This window comes from Parasteatoda tepidariorum, chromosome X1 (assembly GCF_043381705.1).
Source record: "Parasteatoda tepidariorum isolate YZ-2023 chromosome X1, CAS_Ptep_4.0, whole genome shotgun sequence".
NCBI classification, from domain to species: Eukaryota; Metazoa; Arthropoda; class Arachnida; order Araneae; family Theridiidae; genus Parasteatoda; species Parasteatoda tepidariorum.
Window position 1 is genome coordinate 55,465,142 of NC_092214.1, and position 17,981 is coordinate 55,483,122.

The 17,981-nt window shown below is 27.7% G+C and overlaps 1 protein-coding gene across 3 annotated transcripts in view; it reads left to right on the forward strand.

Moving 5' to 3' along the window:
* LOC107436982 (hemocyte protein-glutamine gamma-glutamyltransferase) overlaps positions 1–17,981 on the forward strand; it is a 57,091-nt gene that overhangs the window by 15,099 nt on the left and 24,011 nt on the right. For all 3 annotated transcript variants that reach the window (XM_016048832.4, XM_016048834.4, XM_016048835.4), the window contains exons 2-3: positions 8,870–9,045; positions 11,558–11,770. In XM_016048832.4, coding sequence (XP_015904318.1) covers positions 8,883–9,045; positions 11,558–11,770 — 376 coding nt within the window. In that variant the 5' untranslated portion in view covers positions 8,870–8,882. The remainder of the gene's footprint in view (positions 1–8,869; positions 9,046–11,557; positions 11,771–17,981) is intronic.

Consider the following 17,981-nt stretch of genomic DNA (forward strand, 5'->3'; position numbering starts at 1 on the left):
TTTAAACATTGCTTGTAATAACACAAATGTCTAATAGTCATTTAAAACATTTAAAAAAATTGAATGAGGGAATTTAGGGCAATTTTATCATTAATGACTTCACGCTAAAGGACTTTAAAGAACTATGCAATTTAATAATTTAAACATAATATAAATGCTTCCTTATAAACTTGTCACAGACATTGAGATAATTTAACCAAATCGCTTAAATAAGAGAGACTATAGCTGCCGCTGAGAAGTAATAATTGAAATTTTCTGGAAATCATTTAACACAAAATAGACGACATACAGTAGCGATATAAGATAAAAAGGGGCTCAGTAAGTCATTTCTGAAAGAAACTTTAAAATTGTCCAACTTGAGATTAAAAGTGTCCGAGAATCATCCAGTGGATTCCAGGTAAAATATTCTAAGTCTGATTTCTAGCTTTTGGCAATATTAAGTGTAATTATTTTTAAAATAATGTTGTTTTTTTTTAACTTTAAACAGTTCTTAACAGTTTTATCTTTAACATAATTGCGCTTTCTTAATCATATTATGACTCCTTTAAGATAAATAATTAATTTAACGCTGCATAACGGGCTTTAGTAAAATGACAGAAATCGTCTTAGTTTTGAGGATTTTATTTTTTATATAAATATATGTATTACGCATGTAATATTGAAAAGAGGAATAAAAACATAATAGACCTGTCTTTTTAATTTTTTTTATCTTCTACTCTATATTTGTTTGATAGTTGTAAATTATTATAGTTTCCATTTTATAAATATTTATTTATTTAAAAGCTCAGTCAAATTTGATCCATAGATGTTGCTTAATTCACAGCAATATTATCATCAGACCCAGCTTCTAATATATTGGACAACATTTAATCCAATTTTATCATTAAGAAAATAATATATTTTAGAAATATATTTCCTATTTGTACACGGAGAAAAAAAGTCTGGTGAAATTAGCGTTCTGAACGGTAACCCAATTTCTAGTTTTAAAAAAAAATATTCTGGTAAATAAAACCAAAATGTACGGTATTTAAATTATTTATTTGGTTATTTTCTTCATTCATATGGTAATGGTTTACAGGAAAATCAGGTTTCCAAAATTATAATTCTTATTTTCACTGATTTAGGGAAAAATACAAAAGTGAAAGATAAATTTAACCGAATAAGTGGTTTTTATGCCATGATCTATGGTATCATGATAAAATTACCAAATTTCATCCATTATTATAAGAGGATATTTTATTGTTAATTTTACCAAAATCATTAGCCAAAGCGCTTCGATAATAATCAACCAATTTTTTTTGGTGTTCCTATAGAGGAGGAACACGGCAAATGTTACCATATTCTGGTAGTTTTGATCATGCTTTTTTTCAGTGTATATCGTCACAAAGCAATTTTATTTAGAAAGTTTAAATAGATTGGAAAATATAATTAGAAAAATATGTTTTGATCTTTTAATTACAGTGAAATAATTACAACAGAATTTTTAATTACTATGAAAAATCATAAGAAAGGTATGGAATTCAAGTACCTTTCACACAGTTTTATGGCACATAAATATTTTATTATATCAGTCTAGTGGTTTTTTTTAATGAACAAATTGTAAAGAAATAGACTTAAGAATCTAAAAATACGATAAGAAACTAAAATTTATCCTTTTTCATATAATAATTACAATTAACTTAAAGGAAGGTAAACGAAATTTAATGAATTTAATTTTTTTTTAAAAAACGTTATTACATTGAAGAATTTAATTTCTTCAAGGCAACATATGTCTAAATGAAAAGTGAATTTTTTCCATTATTTAAAGCTCGGGCACGTTAGCATGAAAAAATATTTTACTTTGCATTTTCGATGTTTTTATATTTATCATCTTCACAAATTAATCCTCAATTGCCGCAGCATTTATATCAATTTTAATTTCGCTCGTCATTTTAATAGAAAGCTAGAAACAACCCTAAGTCAAAATTTAAATTTAAAAAAAGTTTTGGACACTTGTGTAGGATTCTGTCTATGTGACAATAGTATTCCTCCAAAACGTGGTACAAAAATATAATCAATATATTTTTAATACTCGCTAAAATTCCAAGAAAAAAATTTCGAATATCAAAACTCTATTTCTCTCCACTTATCTTCAATTATTATCAAATTTGAATCTAACAATCCTAAAAAGGTTTTCTTCACACTTGTTCTGTGAAATTTTGATCCACTTAGAGTGATGATAGACAATAAACGTCAGAGCCAGTTTCATGAAAGGTTTCTTTCATTGACAAAGTTCAATGGTCATGTTAAATAAAAGCGTTATTATGATAACAATTTAATTGAGACTCATAAATCACACAATACCGGAACAAGAACTTAGTATTAGGTTACAACTGTAGGACTTTCTATAGTAACAGCTTGACGATATTTTTAAAATGGAAGACAATTCTTTCCAATTGACAGGAAAATCTGAGGTTTAATTTAGAAGCGTTTTTTATACACAATGTGACGCAATATTTTTAGAGCTTTTTGATTTTTCTTTAATAGTTGCATAGTGTTGTTGTGAGTATTACTGATTTATTATTATGTTTTTTAATATGGACCAAAAATTTCAAGAATCATAGTGGTTACCAGCAGTTAAAAATAGTAAGTAAATAAAATAAGTCGTAAAACGTGCTGTTAAAAATAAAAATTGTTCTTCAATATAATTAGATGCTTATGTTTAAATTTCTAATGTAGAGTTTATTTAACTTCTTAATAAAAATATAATTTTGGCATTAATTTTAAACATAAAATTAAACTGTATAAATTGTGGTGTAACATCTCTCCAAATTTGATGTTCCAAATTTCATAATTTCACATCATCCAAATTTCATCCAAATTTGAAGGAACACTTTTTTTCAAGTTAACACCGAATCGAGCATTCATATACAATTTAAAAAGTGTATGAAAGCTCTAAACACCGAAGCGGCAAAAAGTTTAGATCAAGATCACTCACCATTATACCATACGCTAAATACTTTCGCCTTCGAAAACTCCAATGTTGGCGTGTTTAGAATTTGTATGTATTTATTTACAATCAGCAACGAGTTGACGAGTGTTTGAGCCTGTCATTATTGTTGTTTTTCATCTGCAGAAACTAAAGCTTGCTGTAAAAAATTGTGTATGTATGTTTTTAGTCGTTAAATAAGGCTGTTTATATTTAATTTTTAAGTCTCTATAAACTGTTTTAAGTAATTTCATATTGTATAATTTCTATCCACTCCTGCTCTGTTACGCCTAGTTCGAATTCATCTTAATATTTTTTCTGCAATGCGTTTGTTCGATTTACAAATTCATTTTATTTTAAGAATTAGTGTATGTGAATGCAACCTAAATTACTGATTCTTACTTTATATTATAGCTTTACTGATTCCTATGCGTATTATATCTAACAGTAATTATAAATTGTAGTGTTATAAAATAACAAACATGGTAGTTGAAAGTAGCTACTTTACACTAAGTAGTATAAAAGAACATTGTAGGCTAATCCCTACATCCAGGAACTATCCTTGAGTTTTGGTGTAGAGGAATACCACTTTGGTGTTAAGTATTTGCCACTAATATTCATGTTCAGATACACGAAAATGTTTTATGTTATCTGAAAACTATATAGGTTTTTTTTTCAAAGAATTAGCAAAATAAACGTGTTGAGAATGTCTATTTATTTATTTCATTTTATTTATTATTATTATTTTTAAAATATAAAATAAAACGTTTATACTTTTGTAGATGTGATATAAGAAATTCACTCAAAACCGATGGTCAGTAAACATGGATTTTAATTTAACTCTAATTTGTTTGTGTATAAAATTTTAAATTACGTGCACTTAGTATGCATAGTTATATTTGTATTTAGTGTGTATATAGTTATCAATTTTTTATCACGAAATGCAATAACAAATTTGTAAATCTTTAATTATGATTATTTTTAACTTGTTTTCAGGTGTAAAATGCATTAGACTAGCATATTTCTAAGAGAATTTATTTTTTACCTATAATAAATAATAGAGACACAACCTAAATTTGATTAATTTGTTCAACCGACATTATATGTTGCTTCTTTATTAACATAACGCAGTAATTTGTGAAATAAAAGGGACATGAAGTATTCTGTCAATTAAAAAATGAGATATAGTTGAAATATATTATCTTTCTTGATAGATCTGAAAGAGATGGATAGAAAAAGAGCTATCGTAAATAAATTAGTAATTCGTAAAATGCGTATTTGTGCGGTATTTTTCCGTTTCAAGTTAATTGATTCAGTTTCATACTGTCTTCAATCGATTAAAGTTTGCACTTTTTTACGTAACTGGATTAAATCGATATAAATCACTTGTTGCTCTATATATTTAGTTATTTTGCTTATAAAGAATTTAATATATGCAGAAAAATATTATTAATACTGTTAATGAAGAATCAATGTACAATTAATAACAATTTCAAATACCTAGTCAAATTAAATTAATCTCCAAGAGATTGATTTTTAGAGATTAATTATACCGTCAATAGAGATTTTAGAAAATTATTTAATTCAATTGATTTAAAATAGTTCAAATGAAACATTAAAAGAAATTTAAAACAACATATGATAAGAAATAGTAAGTAGTAATAATATTAAAAACGTAATGTTAGTAATGTTATTAAAACTTTTATAAAACACAGCAGTGTCAAAATAAGTAAATTCTAGATTTAGAATTTTAGATTTTGAGAAATTTGATCAGAAAAAAACATGAAAATAGTTTTAATTTATATAATAAAGAGGAAAAATGCGCCTTTGGTGAAAATGAAAAGAAAAAAATACATTGGGTCTTTTATTTATAAGCATGTACGGAAATTTTTATTAGTCTGAGCTGGTATGTTAAACATTTTTGATCAATTTAAATATGATTTAAAGCAAAAGTTTCGCACTTAAATTTACATTTAGGTAAATACAATTCAGTAAACCAGATTCATTTAATTTTATTACATACAGTTTTTTAAAATAATTTTCAATGATCCTAATATATTTGTAAATTGTTCTTAAAGAAATAATAGTTAATAATTTTACCTCTTTTTTGCAAACATTAAGCCCTTACATTTTTAGATATTACGCTAAATGTGGTATTATAACTTTTACAATGAAAACTAATTATTAAACAGTTAAACAGAAAAAAAAATTTATTTCATCCTCACGGATGATTTTATAGACATTCAAAACTTTCAAATCACTTCAAAAATTCAAAATGTTTAAAAAAATTTCAAATTGTTGAGTTGTTTACATATAAAGCAATTAAAACAATCCCATTCAGTTGATGAAAAACTTCGACAACTAACCATAATGATGGTTTGCAGTCAACTTCAATTTTTTCGTATAATAAAAAATACTCTAAAACATATTTTATTAAAATTTTGACTGTATTATTACTGTACTATGACGTATAGTATCTCTCTTTTTTATTATTATTATTTCTGAATATCCACAGTAAGTACAGTCAAGTTTCTTCACAATAATTATTATAAAATAAAAAATTGAATTGACAGAAACTAACCATTTATTTATCATGTTCTAATTAACTGCTGCAGAATTTGACAAATATAGAAAAACGTTTTGGATGATTTATACATTCAATAAAATTCCAATAGTCAGACTCCATTTAATGCTAAAAAAAAGATTTCCCCGCTCAACTGAGTTTATAAAATAAAGAGAGAGAAATTTATGCATAAAAGGAAACAAGAAAAAAAGCTACATTTAAAACACTACTAGCTGAATTTGAATACTCTCATTACATTTCTCATAATTTAATAATTTGTTTCAGAGCTATACAATCCTATACTTGGCTGGTCGATGCGAATTCCGCACCCAGGTTGCACCGACCACAGTGTTAACGTAAAGTGTAAAAGTGTTGATAGGTTAAAGTCCCCTTGCCGTCACGCTAACCGTGGGAGGTTTTCCAGGTGCTCCCTTGTCTTCTGGATTGGGTTCAAAATTACAAGGCTACGGAGTTGAACATTAGTTGTCGTAAGCCCAAAATTGGGTTGACTGTTCAACTACGGTTATAAAATTATAAAAATAAAATGTACCTCAATACAAAAAATTGTGGCAAATACTATACAAAGTGGTACAGTGAAGCCCTATACATAACTATTGGATCTACACCAAGAATGTTCTTTTATACTACTTGGTGTAAAGTTGCCGCCACCATTTTTATTATTTAGTAACACTAAAATTTATAATTACAGTAAGATAAGATACACATAAAAGTCAGTAAAGTTATTTTTACAATACAATATAAAGCAAGAATCATTGATTTATGCTCCATATGTTGTACAGCACGCAAAAAATTATTATTAATAATAATAAATAAAATGAACCACCCAGAATAACTTCAGATTTAATGATCGGATCTTCACGTTCCAAAACTCAATCTTAATGGTTCGAGGAGGTAACTTCAAATATGCTAACTAATAAGTGCTGACGATATTTTAAGTTTGAAAAAAATCAGATACAAAAACGTTCTTTCTCCAAATAAAGAAGCTTTTTTTGCTGTTTACGGAATTGGATTTCTGACTCCCAAAATATAGCGGGTAGCCGCAATCTGGAAAATGTGGTCCCGATTGGTTTTCTCAGGAGAGTAGTCAGGAGTTTGCTCCCTTAATTTTACATTTTGAGCATCTCCCTATGTCTCGAAAACATTGAAAACTTCTTGTACAGAATTATAAAATTCGCTTTTTTATCCAGCAATAATTCCACTCAAAAAATATTTTTAGTAAATATTTATTAGTTTTTATTATTTTATTTAATAATAATAAGAAAAAATGTACTGTAAGGCATTAAATTTTTGACATTTTAAAGAATGTAATTTTACATATCAAATAACAAAATTTGAGTAAAATCGGTGGAATAATTTTTGATATATCGAATTTTAAAAAGTCATATTTTTAAAATCTGATTACTCAGGAGCTATTCTACCGATTTTTAAAAAGGTTGTATTTTTACCTCTTTATGGCATTTATATTCATTTTTTTCTCCATGTTGCTCTTTATTCTAGATCATTACAGTGACTAGTTCAAAAAGGAATTGTAAGTTCTTTTTTGTTTTGCTTTGTTCTTCAATTCTGGTAGAGATTTTCAATACGCATGAGTATTTAATAAATATGCATTTATAAAAATCAAACTTTTTCAGCACTTCTTATTTTATAAAGTTAAAGCACTCCTATAACAGTCATCATGTATGTATGTCAATTATGGCTTCGCTCCACAATTTCAAAGCCAGTGGCTCTTTTCCCTTAATTGAGAAAATTCAGAATTTGTGTGAAATCGGTTGAATAGTTTTTGAGATATTAAAATTTAAAGAAGTCTTGTACATATTTTTTTTAACATCACAAGAATTATTTAACTAGTTTAATATAAATTCAGATTTTGTTCCTTAAAATTATCTATTTTAAAAGGGATATAAAAAATATGTACCTTAAAATCAAAAATATGAATTAATGATTATGAAATTTAAAATCAAAAATATTTATTAAATTGTTTTACCTGAAAGTACATTTAGGTAAACAAGTATTAAATATGGATATGAAAATTTTCTTGATTCACACTATTATTTATAGAGGAATAGAGATTTAGGCGAAAAGTAAAAATAATTTTGAGCGGACCATACGCCTATTTCACACATCGAATTTAAATTTTTCTCCTCATAAATGTCACCGAAAGCAGAAATACTCCTAGTAAATTTATTGCTAACGAACGTACTGTTAAGCAGTGAAAACAAAAAAAAAATTCATAAATTTCCTTAATATTTTTTTATGAGAAACCTTAATATAATTAAAATATAAATATTGAAAAAAAAAGGAAAATTATGAGGATAAATGTTTCTTCGTTAAATATCTAAGCAGTAAAATTATAATATTTTGTAATTAACAACAGTCTCTTTAATGAAATCTACTCTACTTTTCTCTCCTAGAAAATTAATAAATGAGTGAAATTAGTCTCGAAAAAAAAATTTGGATAACACTACTTTCAGCCAATCACTGGACTTAGTTATTAGAACTATATCTTTAAGACTGCAAATTAAAAATTCAAATCCATTGAAAAAAATGCATGTTCACTAAAAAATGCGTCTGAACTCGCTTTTTGACTTTGATTTTGTAACTTAAATTATTGTCTGCATTCATCAAGTAGTACCAAATCTCAGAAGCCTTCAAAGCATAACGATTGATTGTAAAAAAAGTGGTTCCAAGTGTTACACGAAATTTTGATATCAAATTTTTAATAGATTTTGAGGTACTGAAATTTAATTAATATGTTACGCATTTTGAATCTTTATGAATAAATTCGATGTTTTGTCAAATAAAATATTTTGTGCTGCATAATACAAAGAAAATTATTATAATTATAGTGATTTCCAGGTGGCACAATGTGAAACACGCATTTCTTGTCTTTATGAGGGGTTAGCCTATTTCTATCCCTATCCTATTTCTATCCTATTTCCACCCTATTTTCTATCCCATATTTTCTATCCTATCCTATTTCAACCCTATTTCCATCAAAGTTTCACTCTCATATATTTTTTCCTTCCTTTTTATTCAATTTCCATTGGTCCTCTGAGAAAGGATATCTAATAAATAAAGATTTTCCCTATTTACCTTATTTCGGAAGTCAACATTCAAGATAGACAGATGATCACGTTACAAAGGTTTAACTTTCTTTCAGTACGTGGAATAAATTCGGTTCTTGGAAAAAGGGATCAACTTAGGTGGTCAATTTATAAGAGTGGTTTTGACAAGTTTCACTGTATGTAACATGTTAAAAAAGCATATTTTAATACAATGATATTTCATTTTAAGTTATATTTTTTGTAATTTGACAGTTAAAATAGAACAATGTATCGTCCACGAAGTCCAACTCGACACATCGAGGGCTTCGGCAGAAGAAGAGTAGTAGTTGTCCCCGTGGAAGATGATGTAGATTATTTGAGTGACGTTTTAGAAAGGTTCAGAAGAGATGCTTTAAGACGTCGAAGAGAGTTTCGTTCAATAGATGAAGGTACGTTAACATTACTTACCTAATTTATTTAAAAACAGCCATATTATCAATACCATTAGCCTATTTTTAATGGTAGAAGACGTCTATATAAGTAAGATGAAGAAAACAAAGCACGAATTTTCTGGGCGTAAAATATTAAATTAGAGAAATTTACTTTTGATAATAATTTCTGAAAATTTTTTTAAATCATTTAGAAACTACTACTCGGAATTGCTTATTGTTATTTAGTTAACTCAATTATTTCTAGCTGGAACTCTGACCTCAATGTTTAATAATTTGCATTCTATTTAAGTGTAAGCAGTGCACTGAGTAATCTTGTAAGCTATATTCTGAGTGATTTGTTGAGAACGTTAAAAGCACATTAGAGAGATTTTGCATAGCAGTCGTCTTACTTTAATTGTAACGCCAACCTTATTTTGCGTGATTAAGCGTTTCTGTGATTTGCCAGGAAATTTTTGCTCATGCATTGTGAAACTAAAATATCATTAGCGTTAGAGTTATGAAAAACCGTAACGCTATGAAAAATCTCTCTATTCTAAAAAAAAAAGTGGGTTAAACATTAAACTATAATGTAAGTAGCTTGAACCATTATAAGATCCCATTTTCATTCAACTTAAAAATTATTAAATTGAACAATGTTTTCACTAAAGTTAAACCATAGTATCAAGTAATCGTTTTTAAGGAGTATGATAATTTTTTTAACGCAGCGCCGTATTAAATTTCAGAAAGCGTGAACGATATAATGGTTTATTAAGCACCGAAATTTCAAATAGTTCATCAAATAATTGCGTTTTTCTTATTTTATTATACTGTTTTCTCTATTTCTATCAAGGGTAGAATGCTCTTAATTCTTTCATTCTTGCAAAATACTGGACTCAGATATGATATAATCTATCGTAAATATAACATATAAATATATTTTTCCTAATTCGTGGTCATTTGTCCATCCCTAGTTTAGAACTTGCTTAAAAACATTATTTGGTACTGACTGCCTAGATTTATACGGGAATTAATATCTACCTAGTTTCAATTATACAGGGTGTTCCGTAGAAACCACTCTTAATATGTGTTTTTAGAATCCTTATCGAAAATTAGAACAAAAGCAGTTTATCATGGAATTTTTAAATAAAAAACAATCACTTCAGAAAATATAAGGGAGGATTGATTTCGTAAATACTGAAAGAAAACTTTTACTTTACTAAAGGTTGAAAATTTATGTATATAATTCTTATTTAATGAAGAATTTAAGCTCTTAGAGAACTTTACCAGCTTTTACTTTTAAGATTTCAGAGAACGAGATATTTATGTAACATGTTCAGGTAAAAAGCTTTTTATTCCTTCATTTCTTCTTCTGAATTCGCATTTTTTTTTTTTTTTTTTTTTTTTTTTTTTTTTTTTTTTTTTTTTTNTTCATTTTTACTTTTTTGATGTCGGTTTTGGTAATTTAAAACATTTACCCTTTGACGCAGATTTGACACCAGTGTACCCTTTATATATTTTTTCATACGATCTAATTGCAAATAAAAATATATTTTGGTATTTTTTAATTATGAAAAACTATCTAATAGTTGAAACAAAAGTATGTTTGACTGTAGGAATTATATTTGTGCCAAAATATAATATCGAAAAAAAGTTGCTTGAAATTTTTTTTTCATTCATACTCAAAAATTTTTCAATAATTGATTTTGTAAATTAAAGAAATTTCAATGATGAATAACTGTTCTTCTTACATCTAAATAACTTCAAAATAAGTGCAAATTTGAAAAATTAGTGTTTTGAAGTAAGCCGTGTTTGGAAAATTTCATCTTAAATGCAGAAAAACAAACTGGTGCATCGTGCTGTATTTCATAACCATAAATTATTAAAATGCTAAATATAATACTTTTCATTTACTTTAGCCTAAATTAGTTCAAAATAATGAGAGAAAAAATTAGAAATATGTTTAACGAAAATTCTACGTTAACGAATGTTTTTTGAGATTTCAAGACTTTGAACGATAAACAATTTCAGTGAATTCTTTTTTAAAATCGAAGGTTTAGCTTCAATTGAATGACAAATACCCAATAAAAGAAATAAAAAACTTTTTAAGAAAAAGTACAGCTAAACCATAGTATCAGGTAATCGTTTTTAAGGAGTATGATGGTATTTTTCCTTCAACTTAATTATTAAATTGAACTATGTCTTCACTTAAGTTAAACTATAGTATCGAGTAATCTTTTTTTAAGGAGTATGATAGTTTTTTAACATTCAATGTAATTAATTAATTGCTATTGGTTTGATAACTATTATTAAGGGTTTAATATGTTGATTTTAAGGAGTATGATAATTAATGAATTAAATTTCAGGAAACTTTGAACGATATTACGGTTAAACATGCACCGAAATTTCAAATAGTTAATTAAATAATTGTTTTTTTAATTTTAATTTCCAAGATATTTTGAGTATACGCTTGATTTAAAGGGCTTTCCCTATAATTCAACTTATGAATTTATATTGTTTTTTCTTTCTCTAGTTGATCGAGGACTACCCCTACCCAATGAAGTTGATTTGATTGAATTCTACTGCAAAGAGAATGCAAAAGTTCATCATACAGAAAATTATGATTTGTTGGATGGAAAAGATGTGTCGCCTATATACCGGAGGGGGGAAACATTTTATTTTGCAATCAGATTCAAACGACCAGTTAATTTAATGACTGATAAAATCACCTTACAGTTTTCATTTGGTAAGAAGTTTTGTTAAATATGTTTTATTTTATTTAAAAATCCTATGTTTTTATCTTTCTCAATTTACATATCAAACATTTTTTTTACAATAATTCAAGTTCATTTCCTAATCTGTTGCACTGTACAAATTTTGGTGCATATTTGCCCCCACTTTTGGTGTTGAGGTAAACTAACATTTTCTTTACAGTGCATGTAGTCACATTTTTATTTACTTTTTCAATGTTATAGCTTTATTGATTAATTTTTTATTTGTTTACTGATAACACATTTTTTTCACATTAGAATCAATTCAATGGCTTAGTTGCAAAATTATCTTGATAAGGAAGAAAAAGCGCATTTTTAGTAAAATATTTGCATTAATTCTTTCAAACATTTTTTATGTTGTCAAATTGATATAATTTTTTGTACTATAACTGCAGTTCTGTACTTAAAAATAACTCTAGTTTATCCCAATATTGAAAATGGTGACTACTATACGCCAAAATTTTCTTGCAGTGCCCTTTATTCCATTGAATTTGCTTTTCATTGCTATACTCTATACTTTATTTCGCTGGAATCTTGTGTAACAAACTACTGCTTGAGTTTAGCTATAATTATTTTTTATGTCATATATTTCTCAGCCCAGTCAATTAAAAACGAAAAAGCGCCGTGCTTTTAATAATTTTCTGAAAGCTGGAAAGGTAATTTCACTTAGGGCATCTCAAAAAAGAATAATATAAGTTTGTGACGGTTTCTGACGTGAGCTTAACTTTTGAGAGCAACAGACTGAAATGCTAGGGCATTTTTTTTCTTCAGTTTTGCCTTATAGCATCGTACACATTAATGTCGACATAGTAGTAGTAACGATACGAGATTATCTTCATTAAAAACGACTGTCTGAATAAAAATTGTGTATTTTTAATGAATGAAAGTATAAGTATAATATAGGTTAGAGCATGGAATAGCATATAGATTTAATAACCTCAGCTAACTCACTGACATACCTACACTTTTGTCAAAATTTTTATGTTGTTATTTATCCCACTTGCCAATCAGCAAGCTTGCTTGAAATCAAGCAAATTTTTGAGGCAGATGCTGCGTTTCTTGTTTTAGTGGCGCCATCTATGGCCAAGAATAAGACTTCAACCACACACTCACCACAGTTCGTTTTACAGGGAGGATCCAATCATCCTCCATTCATTCATCCACAGATCGTAATTTTGATCTGAACCACGGAACGATACCCCAGAGGTATTGATTTGTTATGAGAACTCGGAGGACTATGTGACCCCGATGGATTTAACGTGCACCACTCACCATTTAATACACAGGTCATAATTTTCACATCCATTGCATAAGCCCGATTTCGTAGATAAAGCACACAGTTTTCTCCTTCAAAGCGTTTGAAGGCTTAGTGGTTATGGAAATGTTGGCTTTGAGATTATGAAGCAAGAAAAACGGCCTGTTGCATTAAAACACGCGACACAACCCAAGAACGACTCAATATTCAAATTCCTACTCAAAAATAGAAACTCGTTGTTCCTCTGAATTGTGTCATTGTTAACTGCAAGCTGCCGCAGTCTTATTCTCTTTATAACTGCAGTTTGTTGCACAAATGGGGCAAAAGTTGAAATCTGAGTGAATATTAAGGCACTTGCTACAAGCTAGACTACAACATGTAATGCCTTTGCAAAGATTATGAACCGAAATAAAACTCAGCGGGAGAGGTTTTATAACGCTTTAAAAATAGACCAACTTTACTTATGGCCCTCGATTACAAGCTAATGGGAGTCAGAATTTTATTGTAATTTGTGCACTTCGATTATAGCCATCTCCTGGTGTAGCCGTTTTCAAGCCAGATTTACCTATCCAAGAAAAGTGATAGGTGTACAGAGATTGATTCTTTTAATGTGCCTTATGGTTGTTTTCTAATCAACTAGATAGTGCTAGTTTTCCTATTACATTAGCAGTTTGTTTCTGTCTTTTTGCAAAACTTTTTTTTTTCCAGATTTGCATTTTTTTGCAAAATTATACTGTTTACTTTTTTTCAAGTTTCTTCAAAACTGAAAACAACCTGATTCCTGTATTTTGACTACATACATGAAGTTTTACTTAGCACTTAGTAAAAAAATAAAATGTTGACAATATTGTTGAAGCGTGTTTTCAAATAAATTTAATGAAAGATTAAGGCATGCGTCATGATTGACTGAGAAATATTTATTCCCGATATTTAGACAAATAAGAAAACTCTTATCCGCTTTCGGTTTTATGGGGGTAAATTTTATTTCAGTATTTAATATTTAGTTTTTGCGAAGCATCTTAATCTTTTTTTCTTACGGTTTATGCATTTTTCAAAAACATTCTCTAAAAATTCTTCTATACTCAGTTCTTCCTATTCTTAGCCTGATAGCAGAATTTATGGAATAAATCTGCAGCATTTTCTTTATAGACCCCCAACGCAGCCCGATAAATATTACACACGTAAAATTTCAGCTTAATCTAACAGATCAGTAGAAGTTGCAAAGGTATTTAAAAATTGTACATAAAAACTGTCATCTAAAGTCAATAATTAATATTAAAAAGTTGAATGCCTTATACCGTTTAATTAACTAACAAGAAAAAAAGTTTTTTTTGTTATGTGCAGTACTTTCTCAGTTTAGCTTTATACTAATTATAGTTAGAAATAAGTTTAGAGATGTTTTGAAAAATAGTCTCAGCATTATTTTATTAATTTGTTTTAAACATCTTTAAATGAAAATCTGCAGCCTGTACTTTATACCATTCAGAAAAAAGGCTGATGTTACATTTGTGCCCGATTTTTGCACTAATTAAAACATTAAATTTGTCAAATAAGCATTAAAAAATTGAAAGAAAATTTCGGCTTATCCGTTTCTTGTCCTCGATTTTTATTTGAATCCTACCTGCATTATCAATTTCTAATTTTCTATAAACACCTTTAACTTCATTTTTACTCATTTATCATTACTATTGTTAGTATACCACTATAACCATAGTGAGCAAAAGAGATGTCAATGCACTTTAAAGATTGCTTAAAAAAAGTTTTTTTCGAACACTAATTATAATCACGCATATTTTGGCATATTTTATGTAACAATTTTTTTCACCTTACATTCTGTGAAAGTTAAAAAGCTTGTTTGCACTTCAAGCTTTTCTACTCATTTGCCCTTGTATCTACAAAGGTTGGCAAATTTATTAGAAAACAAAGCAACCCAACATTTCAATGATTAACAAGTATAGTCCTTAAGGAGATTTCAAACTTATATTATAGAAGTACAATGATATCGACTTAGTAAAAGCCAGCACAAGAGTACCGTAATTAACTTTCTAAATTTCTCTACTAACGTATAGACCCTCTTCAATCCAAACTCTTGTATAATAGTTTCGTGTATCTTCTTTTGTTTATCCTCTCAATTTTTCAAAACCATAAAAAATTTCAAAACCATCAGAAATTAAAAACCATCTCAGCATTAAAAATTAAGTATTAAATCGTAGTTAAATTATATAGGTATATCAAAACTTTATATTACACTTAACAATACGATTTATTGATAAAATTGTAAGGTATTAAAAAATATCTTTCATATAAAAGTTTGTAAAAAAAGTATATAAAAGTTCATAATAAAAGTTTGAAAGTAATCAGACTTAAGATTTAAAAATATTTCAACAAATCAAGTGCAATTTTCGAAAACTATAGCAATTACGCTCTACCAAATATACTATAGCAATTACGCAAATAACGCTACCAAATGCCAGACTAGAGTTAGTTCAACCGTATTAGTGCTCGAGAAGAAAATATTGGAGTTAAAAATTTTAATATATTCATAAATTGTGTTTCCATAAAAAGACACGTATGCATACAAATTGCACATTTATGCTGGAAAAGGTCTTGAGTGTGTTCGTCTGGTTATATTAAAACTTGTATTTTGAGATTAACGAAGTTAATGTACATTATGTAAATTGTCTTTAAAAAGGCGAATACTTTACATTTTATGCCATTTAAAGAAGCTTTTTGCACACTTTTAAAATATTAAAGGGCAAAAATTAACCAAGAACTCTTATCAATTAAAACAAAATTTTATTGCATATCAGTTTCATTACAGTCTTGAAAATTAGCACATTAAGACAGCATTACAGAAAATTTTGTAATGCTGTCTTAATGTGTTAATTTTCAAGATACAGCTAGCTGTAATAATACAGCTAGTTTAATACAGCTGTACAGCTGTATTGTATATGCGTATTAATACATAACTAATGCGTATTAATGCGTAACTAATACAGCTGTATTGTATATGCATTATATACAATACAGCTATAAAAGCTCACAGTTTGCTCCTTAAAGTTAGTTTACATTAACTTATCAATTAAAGTATTTATACGGGATTGCTGAAAAATCAGGGTAAAAGTAGTGGCCAAACTTTTATAAAAATTATTCGCTGGCAAGAAAAGAATGCTCTAACTTATTTTATTGACCAGAATTTATTTCAAAATAGTTTATGCTAACATATCTAGAATGTGAACTAAAGTGAAAGCAAGGATTGATTGCATTAGATACAATTCGGTCTTGTCACGCGTAATTGAGATGCACATTTAATCAGTTTAAAGATCTAATGTATTTACGCTTTTAGTACTCTGATAAATTTCAGAAATGACATTACCAAAATGTCAAACCATAGGCAGCAAGAAAGCCAAGTAACATTGCCACAAGATGGTCTGTGTTAAATTTTTTAAATCTAAAATTCCATGCTAGTTTTAACTTAAATATAGTACATTTAAACTTTAAAAATTCCAGACATTTAATATACACACTAAAGTTCAGCACGATGAGAATATTATAGTGCACATTTTAGTTTAAGTAGGAAAATTGTAAAATCAGTTTTAGGAGAAATGGCATTCTAGCATATCTAAAAACTCTTGTTTTTACAAAATTTCGTTTTAAATTATAGCTGTTAATGCCGGTGACCTGTTATTAGTATCCGTTGAATACTTCAATCCATCCAGAAACAGGACTTTTCAGTTTTGTGATTCATTAGTGATTAATAAAAACATCCATGGCTAATCGGTTATGGTCAAACTGAATTCTGAAAAAGAAATAAAAATTTTGAGTTTGTAATAGTTAGGAATCTAAAACAAGTTAGTTTCAAGCAAGCATATGAAAATTTTTTTATATTAAGACTGCTTGAGGTTTCAACATATGAAAGACTAGTGATTATGCATTTTTAAAAATTAAGTAAGCTATAGTGCTGAAAGCTTAAGCTAACGCTCTAGGCCTATGATTTAATTATGTAATATCTTTCGAAGAAAAATCTCATTAACCAAAACAGTCCGAAATTTTAGATTTTCGTTCAAATATAGTTATCCTTACATTACGTGTGGATTTTGCATAATGTGTGCTTAATGTGTTAAAAATTTTAGAAGTTTGATCACACGTTTTCAATTTAAAAAAAGGAGAAACTAAAAATAACTAAAATCCAATTAGAAAAAATTGCAACTTTCAGAAAAGATATTTACTAGTTTTACAATTATTGCTAATTTCTATATCCATATTAACATTTCTAAAACACCACCGGTAAAAAGTACAGTTTCAAAGGTAAACTTTTAAAAACCAGCAATTTTTTTAAAGTTTAATTTTATCAACAAAAACAATAGACTATATAATGAGGAGGTTATACAGTAATTTTTATATTTTAAAATAAATACTCCGTAAGTTTCTAGAACTTGCTATTTGTCATTAAATTCGATTACTGTATTCTGGAATTAAAATTCTAAAAATTAACCCAATCTATTCGGGATTTTAATTACATTTTACCATTTAGATGTAAATTAAAACCTAGTCAAGAAATTAAATCAACTCAAACATTTCATCTGAAGAACAACATCGGCCAAAATTGGCTTATTCCACTACTAATACCTTATAGGTTGAGGTAGTTTTCACATTGAAGGGGAAAATAGTTTCTTTGCAGCATTTTAGCAATATTGGTGAAACAAAATTTAAATTTAGTTCTGCAATAACTGAAGTAAACTGGCTTTCCTCACATAAATAAACAACGTGAAGTTATTTCACTCCTCATTATATCTTTAGAACTCACTTTTGCTTCTAGGGAATGATACACAAAGTATTTACATAAATATGTAAACAGAAAACTAATTCTAAAAAATCACTTCGTGAAATTTAATGAAAATGCATTAGCCTTCGAGACTAGCAGATTTTAA